Below are 17776 nucleotides of genomic sequence, written 5' to 3'. Positions count from 1 at the left end.
TTAATTCTCATGGATGGGTGTACTTATTGCTGGTTAGATAAATAAATAGATAGTATTTTTTTATTATTTTAGATTACGAGAAAATGGAGAAAAAGAAAAGAAAAGGCGATAAACTTAAAGGTATGGAGTATTGGAAAAAGTGGTGTGGTTCACCGGCTACCCGTAAACAAGAGAATTTGGGACCAACAACTAGTTTGCATGCTGACAATAAAATTGTGATCACAAGCGAGCCTTCGACTTCATTTACGGTATCCAATGTCGAGACCGAGTCGGTGGTGTCGCCAGCGCCCTGTTTTATACCTACCACTACCGACCCTTCACTTAGCCTAGAACCGACCAGCAGCAGCACCAGCTCATCTGTTACGTCATCTTCACATTCTTCTAAATTGGATGTTGGTTTTTATGCGACTGAAGACAATATCGAGAATGAATATCTAAAGGCCCAAATTTTAAAAGAGCCTTGGACTCCACCTCAAGATTACAAGTTTCCCATTTCTACAAAACGAAATTTGCGCTTTCAAATGAAATGGATGGAAAGATTCCCCTGGTTGGCATATTCTGAGTATAAAAGTGGAGCATATTGTAGAATTTGCGTCGTAATGAGACGTTCGCTTGATGAAGGTAAAGGGGGCCATCAGCGGGTCGGCCAGCTTGTAACCGATCCTTTTTGCAAGTGGAAGAATGCATTAGAAATATTTGAAACTCATGCAAAATCAGGATATCACAAACGAAATTTGGAACTCGCAGATAACTTCCTAAAAGTAATGTCTTCTCAGGTTGTTTCAGTTGATGAGCAGTTGTCTTCTGAAAGAAAAAGACAGCAACAAGAAAATCGAAAAAAACTAATCCCCATCGTAAAAGGAATAATTTTTTGCGGCAAACAAGGTATACCTTTAAGAGGTAAAACTGATTCGGGACGGATTCACGTTACACCGGAGTCTGAACAACCACTTCAGAATGAGGGTAATTTTCGAGCTCTATTGCGGTACGCAGCCGAATCTGGGGATAAAGATCTTTCGGAGCATTTGATCACTTCTCAGAAGAATGCCCTTTACACGAGCCCACAAATCCAAAATGAAATAATTGACATTTGTGGTGAAATTATTCAACACAAGATCATTAACGAAGTAAAGGAAGCTATTTTTTTTTCGATTCTCGCTGACGAGACAACTGACATTGCGCGTATGGAGCAAGTCTCATTGTGCTTGCGATATGTTGATTCAAAAGATGCGAAACAACATAAAGTTAAGGAGATGTTTTTAGAGTATATTCCAACTGTTGACGTGACAGGATCCGGTCTTGCAAATCTTATAATTACAGCTCTGAAAAAGCATGGACTTGATTGTTCTCATGTGGTTGGTCAAGGTTACGATGGAGCTGCAGCTATGAGTGGGTATTTGCACGGTGCCCAAGCATTTATTCGTCAAGACTGTCCTCTTGCTCTTTATGTACATTGTAGTGCACACTCTCTCAATCTCGCTATTGCCGACTCATGTTCTCAAGCAGAAGTACGAAACTGCGTTGGAATCGTACAATCTGTTGGTTCCTACTTTAGACATTCGGCTCAACGCACTGCTGTTCTGAAAGAAAAAATTAGGGATTTGTTACCGGCTGATCATCAAAAAAGCTTGCTTGCAATGTGTGAAACACGGTGGGTTCATAAGCATGAAGCCGTTATAAGATTTAAAGAAATTTATTCAGCGATTGTGCATGCTCTCGAAGAACTCCAATCTAGCCACAATAAAGAAACATCGCAACAAGCCGTCCAAATGCTTAACACACTTCGATCTTCGAATTTTGTTATGTGCCTAGTAATTCTTCAAAAAGTTATGAGCTATACATTGTCGCTGTCAAAGCAACTGCAGACAGTTAACGCAGACCTCATAACAGCATTCAGCCACGTTGATAATGTTATTAATGCTTTGCAACTTTTAAGAGACAAAGTTGACGAAGAGTATCTCCATCTATATGAAGAAGCAAAGGTGTTGCTCGAAGAAAATGGTGGTATACTGCTTATGCCACGTATTGTCGGAAGGCAGCTGAATCGCTCAAATATTCCTGCGTCGGATATATCCACGTATTATAAATTAAATTTATTCATCCCTTTTCTCGACCATACAATACAACAATTGATTGAGAGGTTTATAAAACACCGTAAAGTAGTATCGGCACTATCTTGTGTGTTACCGTCAAATTTTGCGACCAGTTGTGAAATTGAAGAGGCATTTTGTATGTATTCGACAGTGCTGCCCGAAAAATGTTCATCTGTTGTCAAAGCAGAACTTGAAGTGTGGAAAGCAGCCATGACTCTCACATCCCCTATTCCAAAATCAGCTCTGGAATGCTTAGATAACTGCGACCAAAAACTATATCCAAATATTTACACATTGTTGCAAATATTGGCGACCATACCTGTTTCCACTGCTACCCCAGAAAGGACTTTTTCAAGCCTAAGAAGACTTAAAAACTACTTGAGAAACACAACAAGTGAAAACAGATTGAATGGCTTGGCTCTCATGAACATTCACTATATGATAGAAATTGACGCGAATGAAGTAGTGGATATATTTAAAAAGAAAAACAGAAGATTAATTCTGTAATGCGTTTATAAGAGAAAGGCATTTTTTTATATAGTCGATACTGTACCACTGCTCAAAAAAGAACTTCCCAAATTCTCCATTTTCTTATGAATATAAGGATTATTTTATGTACTTTTGGTCTTTTTATTTTCTTGAACCCCCCCCGATACCAAAACCTGACTACGCCCGTGTCACTTTTAGTTTTATTTTATTGGTAGATGCTGTATAAGTGTTATTTGTGCGAAATATTGAAGCACATGTGATAAAATAATCAGCCATGAAACGTTAAAACTAGTAACAGTGGTTACAAAGTGGTTCACATAAATGAGATAGCCAATGATCTTTTAAGGTTCCTTTGTGTTTAGACTACCAAGAAGGTATTGGGAAAAAATTGGCATCATTAACGGTACAATTAGACGAGACAAAGAAATCATAGAATTAAAACAGATGCAACAATGTGATGTTACTTTGCTGCAAGACGCATCTCAGGAAGAACGAGAAAGTTTCAGCCTAAAACCTATTGATAATGCAGAAGAGTTTGAAATGTTTGAGTTAAGTTTGGCTGACAAATCACACAAAATTCTTTTTTTCAATCATAAATATGTGGGATCCGAATTTCACTGACGATCAAATGTTGAAATTTTTCAAACTTGTTCTTAGAAACGCTACCAAACGTAAATCTATGCAGGGCTAAAGAGAGTCAACAAAAAGAGTTCGCACTGCCAAACTGCCTGAAGTAAAGGTTGGCGGAGATGCAGGTGGAGATGGCGCAGAGCCTGAACCAGCTCTGGCTCTGGTCCTGATGCCTAGAATCTTTCATTGTGTCAAAAATGTTTCTGTGTAACGATATTTCTTTTGATGAATATTTTATGGAATATTTTTTAGCTCAACTAATGATGGTTTTTTTATACTTATTTCTCTTATGTGAATTACCTGCAATAATGCTATGTTGTACAACTGCCAGTACCGATGTCAGATCCTTTAGCAACGACGTTTTATTAAAATATGAAGACTGTGTTTGATTTAAGAATAATATTTATCTGGTTTGTACTCTCGTTTTAATCGAAAGGTGAAAATAAAAGTTTGATTTTCAGTTCGCGTTTCCAACTTGCTTGTGGAAATTTATAAAATTTGTGATCACAGTTTCTTCAATTTTTTTTGCAATTAACTACACATCAGGTATCGTGACGCATGTTTGTTTATTTAGTTTTGAAATGATACGTAAAGTAAATTTTGCTACTCAAACAAAAGTGACAATTTGTCTGCCACCGAATGTTCCTTTTTTGCCACAGTGCGCGCCGTCATCGATTCGTGGTTTCCCTACCGTACTTTGCACCCAGCGAATAGCTCGTCTGATCTTGCGTGCGCTCTCCGTAATTAATGACACCATCAGAGACTATAACATTAAAAGGCGAAACGGAGACGATGAGATCAGGGACAATATCATCCAGTTCCAGAAAACACCAGAGCGAACATCATCGAACATAGATTTCCTATCGATAAAATAGGTGGGTATGTTATAATATTTTTTTCTCACTTTTGTTTAACAAGGAACGAAACTCGGCGAAGGCAATGGCTACGATAATATTATCTTCCGACTCTAGCGAACATGATTCAAAGCATCAACTTTTATAAATTAAATCTGTTATAAAAATTTACCTTCACATAAGATTCAGATATTTCGGTAAAAAGACAACAGAAAAAATCTCTAAAAAACTATTTTAATAAGATTATTTTATTTCGCAATGAATAAACATACATACAATTCTGTATGTCCATTAAAGACCGATATGACTCGAGATATATCATATATACATAAGTGTGTGTACTGATGGGTAATGGAAAAATTTCGGAAAGAAATCAATAGAAAAATTTCCAATATTTTTCCAATTTTTCAAATATTTTTTCCAATTCGGAGAGTCAACCGAGATCAACAAAATAACTACAGGATAACATTTAAGGTTTTATTTGTTCTTTTTCTTGAAAACTTCTATAATTTGTTGCACAAGATAATAGCGTTCACCACCAGTACATCGGTCAAATTCATGCGAGATAAACTTACAAAACATTTAATTTGAAATTCGAATATTCTCATTTATTTCTTCCGCATTGTTCTCTGGTTCTGTCATCACTGCCACTTCGCGAAACTGTTATTCTGAATTTATAGACAAACTGTTGTTTTAATGGGGATGGAAGTTATATCAGCGCCACTAGCGGTCAAGTTTGGCAGTTTTCTTCTCCATTGTGTTTGATTCCCAGTTAACATGTTTTGCTTTTAAAAATAAAATATTTATGACGGTAACGTTAAGAAATATCTTAACACACACCAGAGAATTCCAGAACATAGATCACATACATATTACGTACCATAAACTAAAATCAACTCGACAGTCAGTGTTGCCACATTAGCAGGGGCGGCTCTAGGTCGTGTTGTGTGCAACCTGGGCGCCCCCTATTCCTGGATTCTGGGCGCTTTTACACTTTAAATACGTGAAATAAAGACACCGTTGTGGAAAATGGATTGACTAATGTGGCAACATAGACTGTCGAGTAGAATTTAGTCTGTGTTACGTAATACGTATGTGATCTATGTTCGGATAATATTGAAGAGCCCTGTTGAATGTGAAAGACCTATATCCACATAACGAGTACAATATTATTGCGTTGCACGGCACATACATTAAATTTATTGGCAGATGACGTTCTAAAGACCCTTAAATGCATATTGTATCGAAAACGATACTTACCGTTCAAACCGGATTTTCGGAAATATTTGAACGAATATTTGATCGAATAATTAATTTTTGAATGAATTCATATTTTTTGTCGAAAAAAAAGAACATGACAAGTGACAGTGACGTTTATTGCTTGATGACACTTTTTGAACGGAACCGCACCATTAGTTTGCAAAGTGAAATTGCATTATTTTTCTCGTTTCATCAATAATGATATAGTGCACACGACACGCTGCAAGTGTTGAAATTTGTCAAACCAGCAATGCAAACGTTGGCAGTACATGAACGAGTACAGTTATCGTCAGAAAACAAATCAAAGTTAGATGAAAGGTTTTGGACAATGACAAACGAAGTTGCTGCAATTGTAGAACCAATCGCTGTTAGCATCTCCCAACCAGAAGGTAACGATTGTTAATTACAGAAAACAGTTCATGTGTGGAATACCTACCTTAAAATTAAAACTAACAGAAATTTTGGCTCACACCAATATTCTCAATGAAGATTAAAAGCAGTCTGCTTGAAAAATTAGAATCCAGAAAAGGAACAGACGTAAAATCTATACATTTTGCTGCATGTTTGCTAGATCCCAAGAACTGTGGTGATAATTTAAGTAGTGAAGAAGATGCTGCTGCAATGAATTTTATCGATGAACTAGCGACTTACTTAAATATCGAAAATATTTAAGTAAGTCGCGGACGTATCCGATTTTAAGTCAAAATCGATCTTTTGGAGCAACCGGCTAATGTGGTCGCCAATAAATAATGTCACCTCACTTTCTTGGTGGCAAGGCATATGTAAATGCACGAAACTAAGAAAAGTGGCTGAAGTTATTTTCACAGCTCCTGTAACGTCTGCCGCGTGTGAACGTTCTTTTAGAACGATAAGTCGAATTCACACAAAGAAGCGTAATAGACTGATAACGGAACGAGCTGAAAAATGGCTTTTATTGCATATAATTGGAATGTCGAAAATATAAATAAGAATGATTTGTATAATGTTAATATTCAAGAGGACGATATCAACCCACCAACTGAAGATATACTGTTTGTAGATGCAGACAATGTAAAAAATGTTGATGACGATTTGTTTTATGATGATGAAGATTCAGATTTTGATTCAAATTAATCATAAAAGTAACGTTATTATTTTTAAACTAATTCAATTTTTAAATTAGCCGTTCCAAAGTTGAGCATTCGCTCCGTGAAGAGCAAAAAGCGGCTCGCATACTTGGTGCGTCAGAACGCTCGAAAGATTCCACGCAGGATCCTCAAATGCTGTATACAACATCGCATCGGATGACGAATCCTGGATTTATGTGTATGAGCCCGAAACAAAAAACTAGTCTCGAATCAAAATCGTTCACGGAGTAATACAAAAAAAATGTGACAACGTTTCCATGGCCTCCGGGAAGAACTAGACAACTCGACATACATGATTTTTTTCCTTTACCTGTACGTCACGTAGTAAAAAATTGACAGCTCGATACGTTCCCTCAATCAAAAGAAAAAACTGTTTAATTCATCGGTATTAATTCGTACTACAAGGCGAAGATAGACTCAAATATACCCCGAAGAGTATTTCTAAAGCGATTGGCTGTTGATTTAGTCAAACCTTACCAACTTACTAGAGCCAGCGTACCTACATTACCAAGACCGCTGCAAAAACGTCTAAAAAAGCATCATGACATTCAGGAGCCAGAATGTTTCTGATGCAGGAAGATCGCAGTCATACAAAAGGTGTCATGTTTGTACTAGATCTAAGGATAGAAAAACTAAGACTGAATGCTCTAAGTGCCACAAACATGTATGCAATGATCAATTGATTGTAGTCCTTGAAAATTGTATTGAATAAGACTGATACTGTAGATTCTTTTTTTTACTGTGACCCTTTATTTGGTACCTATTGTTAACATTAAAATAAAAAAAATCTATACGTGCATTTAATTTACTCTATAATAATTTTGCCATTTATATGGTAACATCATATTATTCTGAAGTAGAGTAAATTTAGTTCATAGTACTGGCAACACCGTGTGTCAAATTAGCGAGTGACAATGGCGGCGAAGCAACGCGCTCTGCGGATTCTGCATGTAATTATATGTTTTTGTGTGTATTCTGTGTGTTTTTAAATAATATTATATTTGTATTTTGTTGAATAATGTATAATCCGATATATCTTATATTTTTCAAGCCAAACCACGGTTGGATAAAAGTGTAATCAGGTGTGTTACCCAAACGTTATGTATACTTAATATATTTCGGTGGTGGGAATTTTAGTTATAAAACTGTTTGTTAAGCATGCTTAACAAAATCGCATGATGAGACATTGTGAATCAAATACATTTTGGGTTTTTCATTCAGCCATGATTGTTCTTTCGTGCTTTTATTACGATTGGTGTTTTTTTAACTAACTTTATATGGTTCCGTTTGTTCGTATCGAAAATATCTTAACCCTTAGCATGCAATTAACATTTACATTTAATTAAACTCTTGGATGTTAGACGAGAAATTAAGTTGTGCCTTTGCCTGTTTATAAAATTAATAGTTAACACTTTTTTACGTAGCTTTGTTGGATGGTTTGCGCACGTATTTATTAAACGGTGTAACAGTGCAGAAACATTGTTTTTTATTTTACTGTTTAGCATGGCTTCTTGCAACCATTCAATTTATTTTCAGAACTCGCGTTCGTATCAAATATTGGCTCTCGTTCCTGAGGTAAACGCTCCATCAGACGTAAGTGGCGAGTCGGAACCTGAAAATGAAGAAGCTCTGCTAGCTCATATTGGAACTGAATCAACTGATGCCCCGTCAATTGACTCATCGCTTGAAAGGATTCTTCTTTGGAGGATGACCGGAATTCCTCTCCATCACTACTAACTAATATAATCAACACAGCTGATGAACAAGGTTATGATCATTCATTTCCATCCATCAGTTCTTTGCCAATAATATCTCCATTGTCGAACATTCCATCAGTCACACCGTCATTCATACTCAATCAAATAAGTGGCTCACCTCAACAATCTCCTCAAAACGTTGCTCCATCACAGCAGTCTCCACAAACTATAGCCTCATCACCACATCCAACACGTGCTCTTAGGAGACCAAACATTGTTCGTAGACCTCGTCGTGTTGTCAACAAGAGAATAGCATTACATTTTCAATGGACAAAGAGACATTTCCAACATCGTGCAGAACTAGAGCCAGATGTTTTTGTAAGTCCACTACCAGATGAAAAATTCCCACTAGAATATTTTAGCGACTTTTTGTCTGACGACATTTTAGAAGATACTTGTCAATTTACAAATATGCATGCCGTTCAGACAACCGGCCGATCTTTAAACTTAACTGTTGACGAGATGCACGAATTTTTTGCAATAAATTTGATGATGGGTGTGATGACTATGACTTCGTATCTTGATTATTGGAATACCGAAACACGCTATCCATTGATTGCAGATATAATGCCACTGAAACGGTATCAGCAAATACAGAGACATTTACACTTCGTAGACAATAATCAAGTTAACTCTGACCCCTATTTCAAAATACGACCTTTTTCTGAAAAAAATCGACAAAACTGCCTAAAAGTCGAAGAAGATAGTCGATACAGCATTGACAAAATGATAATTCCCTTCAAGCAAGTAGTGGTACCCATCAATTTTTTCGCAGCTTATTAATATATGCGTAAATAACGCGTGGTTGACATACAGGCGTGATAACAAAAGAAGAGGAGAAAAAAGTATAAGGGCCTGAAGAAATTTCGGCTGGAAATTTTTAAGTCTTTATTAAAGAAAGGAAAATCAATGAAAAATATCAATGTGGAAGATTTGCCCACAGCTGAAATAATACAAAAGCCAAAACGCTCTAGATCTATCAGATGATGTGCGTTATGACAAAATTGACCATTTCCCTCCACATGGTACAGAGTTGTTGAGATTGGATGACATTCAATCCTGGTAAAGATATTACCATATAGAATGTTGCTGAGTTTGCAAAACATGGATATTACTCCGCCTTTAACATGCAAAACATTGCGTCGGGTTTCAAAAGTACAAGAATTTATCCAATACAAATATTTTTAATGATGATCATTTTTTGCCTTCTGAAATCAGTAATCGTCCATTAGAGTCAGAACCAGTACCAAGCAGTGTAACTATACCACCAATACTTGCAGACAGCCACCAAGAAGTCAATAGCGATAAGCGTGAGTCTCCTGTGCTACCAATATCCTCAGATATGATATCAGATAATGAAGATCTTGGAATGCCAACAACTGTATTGAATACAAACTTAGCACCTGTTACAATTGATCAACATCTGTTCAGATCACAATGTTGTTCAGTTCACAAACATTGAGTCCAGAAGTAGTGCGTCCATTTCCTTAGGTCCTCTGTAAACAGACACAATTAAAGAGAAAAGTAACAACTAAAATCATTACCTCAACTCCCGAAAAAGACAGACTGCTGGCAGAATCCTAAACAACCTTGCTTATTATAAAACAGCATATCACAGACGTGTCACATATAAAAGATATTTTTAAAAACTATCTTTTACATGTGAGTCGGAAAAAAGTAGAAACAATCCACTGTTTAATATTTTCAGGCACAATAATGCATCGTTTCCCAGATGCAAAAAAATATCCTGATCGTTTCAAGGCATGGGTCACTCTGGTTGGTGGAAAACTTGAAATGGAAACTGATTTTGAGCATTTTAAGAAGAATGTTTGCGAAACTTAAACACTTCACGCAAAACGGCAAAAACCGTAATCATCGCTTAAACAATTCAGCAACACCTTCACTTTATTTATCGGGTCAGTTTCAACTCAATTATAATGTACTTTAATATTAGTCATTCTAAAATTGCGTTAAAGCGTCGATGATTGGGTGTTTTACCGTATGCAATTGCAAAATGTAAAAAAATCAAAAGGCAGGCGTTTCACTATTGAAGAAAAAGTTCTATGTTTGTTATTGTTTAAAAAAAGTCCGAAATGCTATGCTTTTACATAAATATTTTACTTTGCCATCCATAAAGGCTATGCAACGATTAATTAGCCAAATAAAAGTATGTCCGGGGATCAACCCCATAATTAAAAAAAAACTCGAAAGATTCTGTACTGGATATACCAGTAAATGACCGTCTTTGCAGTTTAATTTTCGATGTGATGTCATTAACACCAATGATGCACACAAAGACAGCTTGGAAAGGTTTTCCACTAATAAAACGACGGAATTCGCAGACCATGCTCTGGTATTCATGATTAAGGGCATCAAAAGTAATTTTAAACAACCAGTTGCGTATTATTTTACGACAAAATTAAATAAATTAGAATTAAAAACTGTTATTAAAGAGGTAATTATCAATTGCCAAAATGCAGGCTTCATTGTAATAAACACCGTATGTGACCAAAGCACAGTTAATGTAAGTGCAATATCAGACTTGGTTAGTGATACAAAAGATTTATTTTTTAAAAATTGTAAAGAGTGTCGCCATGACGTTGTACGCGTTAATAAACGGAACATTATACTACTTACCTAATTAAAGGTATTCGAAACAATTTATTAACTAAAGACATGTCATATCAAAATGGATAATGAAATATAAGTAGTAAAGAGGGAGTATTTTCAAAAATTATATGCAGCAGACATTTCTTACGGGGAATTGAGGTTATTGGATAAAATTACGGAAGAGCACATTAACCCAGAAAAAATAAATAAAATGCGGGTAAAATGCGAAACACAAATATTTAGCCACAGCGTTGCTGTGGCTGCAGAACGAGTAAGGGCTGTTAAAGGAGTAAGAGCTGTTATCGGTGTTCCTAAGATTAAATTGAGTTTCGTGTCGACTTACCAAATATTTACATACGGAAGGATCGTGTATTGTAACCTCAACATCACTGGATCAAGGTACGACATTATATACCATCTCACAACGTAAATATCGCAATAAAAACACTTGAACAATTTTGGCGAAGGCAATAAACGGGATTATTTTAAAAATTGAATCATTTTGTTTATTGGAAATAAACCAATTAGAGCAGATTAAGCGTATAAACCACAACCCACAACATTTTCGTCACAACCGGCTTTCTGTCTGTCAAACAAGTGAAGTGACTTTGACATTTGGATGAAATTGACATAAGAATTGACATTATATTATATTATATATATAGATGACAGAATAAAAATATACAGCCAAGTGCAATATATAATTTAATTGACAAAAAGAATAATTTCATAAGTATAATTACAGTTTTGTCTTTTAAAATGGATAACATAACAATTAGAAAAAAATTACAAAGATCTATATCAGAAACGGACTTAACAAAAATGACGATGGAATGTAATAGCAATATTTTAAATTCTACTATTATGGACACTACTATGTATAGCCTGCAGAATGTAACTACAAATGATACATCTTATATTGAAGACTTAAAAACAGAATTAGAAAATGTGAAAGAGAAGCTAATAATTGCTGATTTGGAAATAGAAAATTTAAACACAGAAAATATTAAAATGAAACAAAAAATACATGAACAGGATAAAAAAATGGAATTACTAAAAAAGCTTACAACTCATAGTATAACTGAAAATAAAATTATGTCTACGCCAATCAGAAGGAAAATTTTAAATATTAAAATGCGTACGTCAAGAATATCACCATTACATCAGGACAGAAGCGTTTTGGCCAATACGCGTAACCCAGGAATTAAAAAAAAACACGAAACAGTCAGTTTTGAAAATGATTCCCCAAGCAAAATTAATTTAAGCGCACATGTAAAGCAACCCACAATTAACACACGTTAAACGCCAAAAAGGAAATGTGGATTTTTGTAAAAAAAAAATTTTCTTCAAATGGATGTATTTCATCAAATTATGTATGTATACTGTTTATTATAAGAATCTGCCGTTGGGTTCCGTAAATAAGATGAAAAAACCTTTTGAGGTCACCGGTGCCCCCCGTGGCGCTTTAAAGTAATAAAATCACTTTTCGTTACGAAGGCGCCACGCCGGTCACCGCGTCGCCCACCCGCCCCCTCAGTACTGCGGTAGCGCTCATGAAGCGAGGTTGCATGTGCACAGTACATGTTCGTTGGTGTAATAATTCACTTCAAATACATTATTAGTGTAATATTGTGTGTGCAATAGTGAATATTAATATTATAAAATAAACATTACAATAAATAGGTACCTACTTAAAATGGAAATGTTTGAAAGCTCAAATTTTCAAGAAATACAGGTGGACATGGAAGATTTTGAATTTACACAGGAAGATTTGCGGGCATTAACATTACTTGAGACTAGTATTGTTCAGCCGTCTATACAAGATAGTCAATTAGATCCACAGTCGTCGGATTCAAACGAAGAACAGTTGCACATTCCAAAAAAACGGAGACGATTAATTATCCGTAGCGACAGTGAGAGTGATTCTGATTCTATTAGAAATTACGTGACAAGCAATATTACCACCTCAGACCGTATGTCAAAGAAATGGTCACGTCCTAGGCGTCAACAACCGTCTATTATGCCTTTTACGGAAACTACTGGTATGACTAAAGAAATGTCTAATAAATTAAAAGACGCAGACCCGGGAGCTTTTTATAGTCTTTTAGTGCATGATGAAAGAGCTATGGCAGCTTCCCATACATCATTTTAGGTCATGTCTAAAGTTAGCGTCTACGAATGAAATATATCTTGCCTAATAGAGCTTATTTTCTGGATCTTGGTGAAAAAAACTATATAGCCGTATGACTTCAGGTTTTTGAAATATACTGTTTTGAAGTTTTGTAGGTTATGTCACCATCAACCTTAATATTAGTTTATGTTGTATCAAATACTTTACTACGGAAACTGAGTAAGGCATATTATTCACAATTACGCATGTTAAGCTACAGCACTTATGGTTAGGTACCATTCGTATCAGTGACTACAAATGATATTTAGGTAAGTATATAATGTTAGCATGCCAGTTTGTAAAATGTTTGATTACCATATAGGTATTTATTATAGAAAATTGGTTTGAGGTCTCTCTTATGTATGGTTATGGTAGGGAAAAGTAGTAAATGAAAAACAAGATTTAATTTTACATTATTTTATTCCTCTTCATTCTCTAAAACTAATACATCATCCAAAAATGCTGCTGGTGCAAAGACATTTGGTTGGTATCTTGCCCATCCCAAATACCAAACTATAGTCATTACGTGAGCACAGCATCCAACGGTACGTCGACCAACAAGGCAACTACAGCAATATTCAGTAATACCAGTCCGCCCAGGTATATTATTTTCTATTAAAACATAGACATAATATTGTTTACGGCTTACATGCCTCGATTTTATTCTACCTCTTATTAAAGTAGCATCATCACTGCCTCTAAGATCATATTCAGATGATCGCACATGTTCTCTACTCACTTCTATCCTGTATCCCCCATGACTTCTAATATGTTCCCCATAGTATGACCGGGCTTGCCTAATCTGGTAAGTTCCAAGAGCGAATAATATTAAATCTCTCTCTTCCATTACAGGGAAATATGAAATATTATTTCTATCAGCTGTGATGCTTTCAAAGAAGGATGTGCGTCTATTCATATTTAATTCATCAATTTTATTTGATAAATTATTTTCAAGTGTTTTACGTTCTCTTATTATCTCTAATATTTCATTTACGTACACATTGTCTTGAAATCGAACACCAAACCTATTTAATAGAGCCGCTGCAATTGAAAAAAGTTCACATAAGTTAGGCAGAGCCAAGTGAAAGTATTCTTGTCTAAATAATTTAAAATTAGTTTTGAAATGACCATTTACAGCCTCTACTACCCATCTACACAGTGTTACGCAGCGACTCTCATTGGCTTGAGCTGTAGTAAGTTGGCGTTCTCCTTCTAAAAGTGTATCTGGTGTACAAGTTCTATACCCACATCCTTCTAATAAACTAATACTATCCCTGAAACCACGGTCTAAAATGAACACATCATCTTCTAAAAAATATGATCTTAGAGCAGATCCTTCTGAAAAGAGGCTTTTCATAATATCAGCATCTGATGTAGTTGCCTTGTATGGGCCGAAAATATCAATAATATAACCATCACATGCTACAATCAAGAAAGGTTTAACCAAGTTTCGGTATTTATGTAGGGAATAAGTTTGTTTTTGGAACATGTAATTGGAACTTTTATGAATATAAATGTATGTACCATCACAAATAACAATGGCATTACTTCCATTCCCATATAAACCTTCAGGGATTGATAGAGAGTGTTGACGCAACTGGGGGCTTAGACAAAGTAACATTTTGAAAACGATGACGAAGTTCGGCAATAAAAAAATGTATGGGATGACATAAGCCTTCGCTAAATCACGTGATCGATCGAGATCGATAACAAAATTGGTAGACAATGTTTACATTCATGTCGAAAACGAAGCGAAATCGTCAATTAGCGAATTGTTTATTCGCCTATTTCAATACAAATGCGTAGCCAAGCGGCACTTTTGACGTTCGCTTTCTCTTCGGGAGCGATCGTTCGATTCGACATGTGTTCGCCATAATAACGAAAGCTTGGGGGCTGTCGACAGTGTTGCCACCTTGGTGGTTTTTCCACCAGAACTGGAGCCTTTTTAAAGCCTTTAGAGGATTTTTTTAGTAACATAGCGGTTTTATTCTTTTTAGTGGTTTTTAGCGGTTTTTCAGTATGGAATCGGCAACACGTTTTGTCAACAGAGTGTCTGTGTCACTGTCATATTGACAGTGATACTGACACTCTGTACAACACACCTGATTTACGCTTATGTACTTTACCGGGGCGGGGAATCCCTTAGCACAATGAGAATTTCATATTGTTTTATGCTTACTCTATAGCCGGGGAATCCCGTAGCGCAATCGTTGTTAGTGTTTTCTTTTAACTTTGACATTCTATGTATCGAATTTGGTGAGTGCTGTTGAAATCTTAAAAAGTTTGATAAAGTCGTTTGTTAATTGGTTACAGTGTGTGAAGTCGTTATCCTTAATACTATCCAACAATGGAAATTCCTTTAAAGAAAAAAAACTATGCACAAAAGTATAGAAAAGAGTGGGAATCACATGCCGAATTCATATCCTGGCTTAAACCTTTGGTTGGTGATGATACGAAAGCTTTTTGCACATATTGTAAAGTAGAATTACTAGCAAAATTAGTAGACTTGAGAAGACATGCTGAAACAAAGAAGCACAAACAAAAAATGCAAATTATATCCGGCAACCAGATTATACAATTCAAGCCTGATGGTGAGAAGATTTCCAACCCAAAATCGCGCAAAGCTGAAGGAATGCTCGCTCTTTACATTACAGAACATAGCTCAGTTTCCTGTATTGATCATCTGACAGACTTAGTGAAATTAGCTTTCCCTGACTCCAAAGCAACGGATGATTTAAAAATGCATCGTACTAAGTGTACTGAAGTTATTAAAAATATCTTGGCACCACATTTTACTGAAGAACTAATAAAGGATATAGGGGAACAAAAATATAGTCTCATCATTGATGAGTCAACTGACATCAGTACGTGCAAGCAACTTGGTATTGTAATCAGGTATTTTAGTAGAAAACTAAAAAAAATTGTGTCTTCGTTTCTGGCCCTTGAACAACTTGAAACCAGTGATGCAATTGGCATTGTTAAAGCCCTTCTTTCTTGTGTACAAAAATATGGACTAAACAAAAATAAACTGGTTGGATTGGGAACAGACAATGCGTCAGTCATGACTGGCATCAATAATGGAGTGTATAAAATCTTAAAAAATGATATACCTAATTTAATTCTTATCAGATGCACTTGCCACTCTTTACAACTTGCAGTATCGCACGCTTCAGAACATACGCTACCAAGAAATATTGAATTCTTAATTAGAGAAACGTACAATTGGTTTGCCCACTCTACAAAACGTAAAAATGAATATCAAGAAATTTACGAAACTATTAACTGTGGTGAAGCGCCATTAAAAATTCTGCAGGTATGTGACACACGCTGGTTATCCATTGAACCAGCAGTGCGAAGAATTCTGGCACAATGGAAAGAACTGACTTTACATTTTGGGCTTGTAAGTAATCGATGTTACACTGCAGATTTATTATACTCCATGTACAAGGATGAAACTAATTATTTATATTTGCTATTTTTGCAAAGTGTACTTAACGATGTGCAGATTGCATTGAAAAGCTTTGAAAGCGAAAGTGCAAATCCTCTCAAATTATTAAATGTACTGATTACACTTTTACGTTCAGTTTGCAACAGAATACTGTTACCGAACGCAGCAGTTACAGACAAGGATTTTTTAAATATTGATGTTGACCGAAACCTTAACTCGGTCCCATACATGGGGTACCTCTTTGAATCGGAAAGTAAAAAAACATCCTTAACAATTGATACTATATCAGCCATAAAACGTCGCTGTATTGAGTTTAATGTGAAGCTAGCCAAGGAAATTCAACAAAGACTGCCACCCAATTATAATGTGCTGGAATTGATATCAAAATTAGACCCAGAGACAATACTCCGCCAAGGTAAGGACAATTCCATTTCAGAACTAGCTGAAGAACTTGGCTATACTGCTCAATACATTGACAAGATATTGAATCAGTGGCACAATATCTGTTTTAACCAGTGGGAAAATACAAAAGATGTTATAAAATTTTGGGTTGAGGTAGATAATTACCGAAACGCAGCAGGTATAAATGACTTTGAAGAACTAGTTGATCTAGCCATATCTGCGTTATCATTACCCCAATCTAATGCGGGTATCGAGAGAATTTTCAGTGTGATGAACACCGTAAAAAGCAAACTACGAAACAAGATGGCTGATCCTCTACTAAATGCGATAATTTTTATCAGAAATAGATTAAAAGTTATTGATGCAAAATGTTACAATTATGAATTACCAAGCGATGTTATTGCAGCTATTGGAAAAAACACAAAGTACTCTTTTAAAAATCAACCACATGCGACAACATCTGCATCGACGTCGGCGTCGACGTCATCGACAGTAGTTTCGGCGTCAGTGAATTATGAAGATGTTATGGACGATATAACTTTTGATAATCTTGAATTTTAATTTCAATGTAAATTGCAGACCTCTTTGACAGGTCTGATATATTTCTGGTCGAACTATACAACTGGTTTCTCTTGATTACTGTACTGATTATTTTCAAATTAATAACTAATGAACATAGTTATGTTGTTTTATTTAATTTCCTATACTATAGATAGGGTATACTACCCGTCGGAAATATCTGCGGAGTGCGGACCTCGCTGCAATGCTCTACCCCTCGAGGTTTTTTAGAAATGTATTGTTTTTATTTGAAACTTATTCTAAGGCGTTGTATAAAAGTATAAAAATATATAGGCACATAAAAAATAGATTCCTTTTTTTTACTATCTCTCCAGATTGCATGAAGTCATCAAGCCAGGTCCGCAGGTATTTCCGACG

At 35.7% G+C, this 17776-nt stretch overlaps 1 protein-coding gene and 1 pseudogene across 1 annotated transcript; both read left to right on the top strand.

The window, feature by feature from the left end:
• Positions 1-8141: 8141 nt before the first annotated feature.
• Positions 8142-9378, top strand: LOC132902025 (uncharacterized; the record flags this gene model as incomplete). Its single annotated transcript, XM_060945605.1, has 1 exon — positions 8142-9378. A coding segment is annotated over one exon (852 nt), but the record flags the coding sequence as incomplete, so codon positions are not given.
• Positions 9379-10449: 1071 nt separating this feature from the next.
• On the top strand, positions 10450-15982 carry LOC132901983 (uncharacterized; annotated as a pseudogene).
• Positions 15983-17776: the final 1794 nt, after the last annotated feature.

Source organism: Amyelois transitella, chromosome 8, assembly GCF_032362555.1.
Source record: "Amyelois transitella isolate CPQ chromosome 8, ilAmyTran1.1, whole genome shotgun sequence".
Classification (NCBI taxonomy): domain Eukaryota; kingdom Metazoa; phylum Arthropoda; class Insecta; order Lepidoptera; family Pyralidae; genus Amyelois; species Amyelois transitella.
This window is presented reverse-complemented; position numbering and strand designations above follow the sequence as displayed.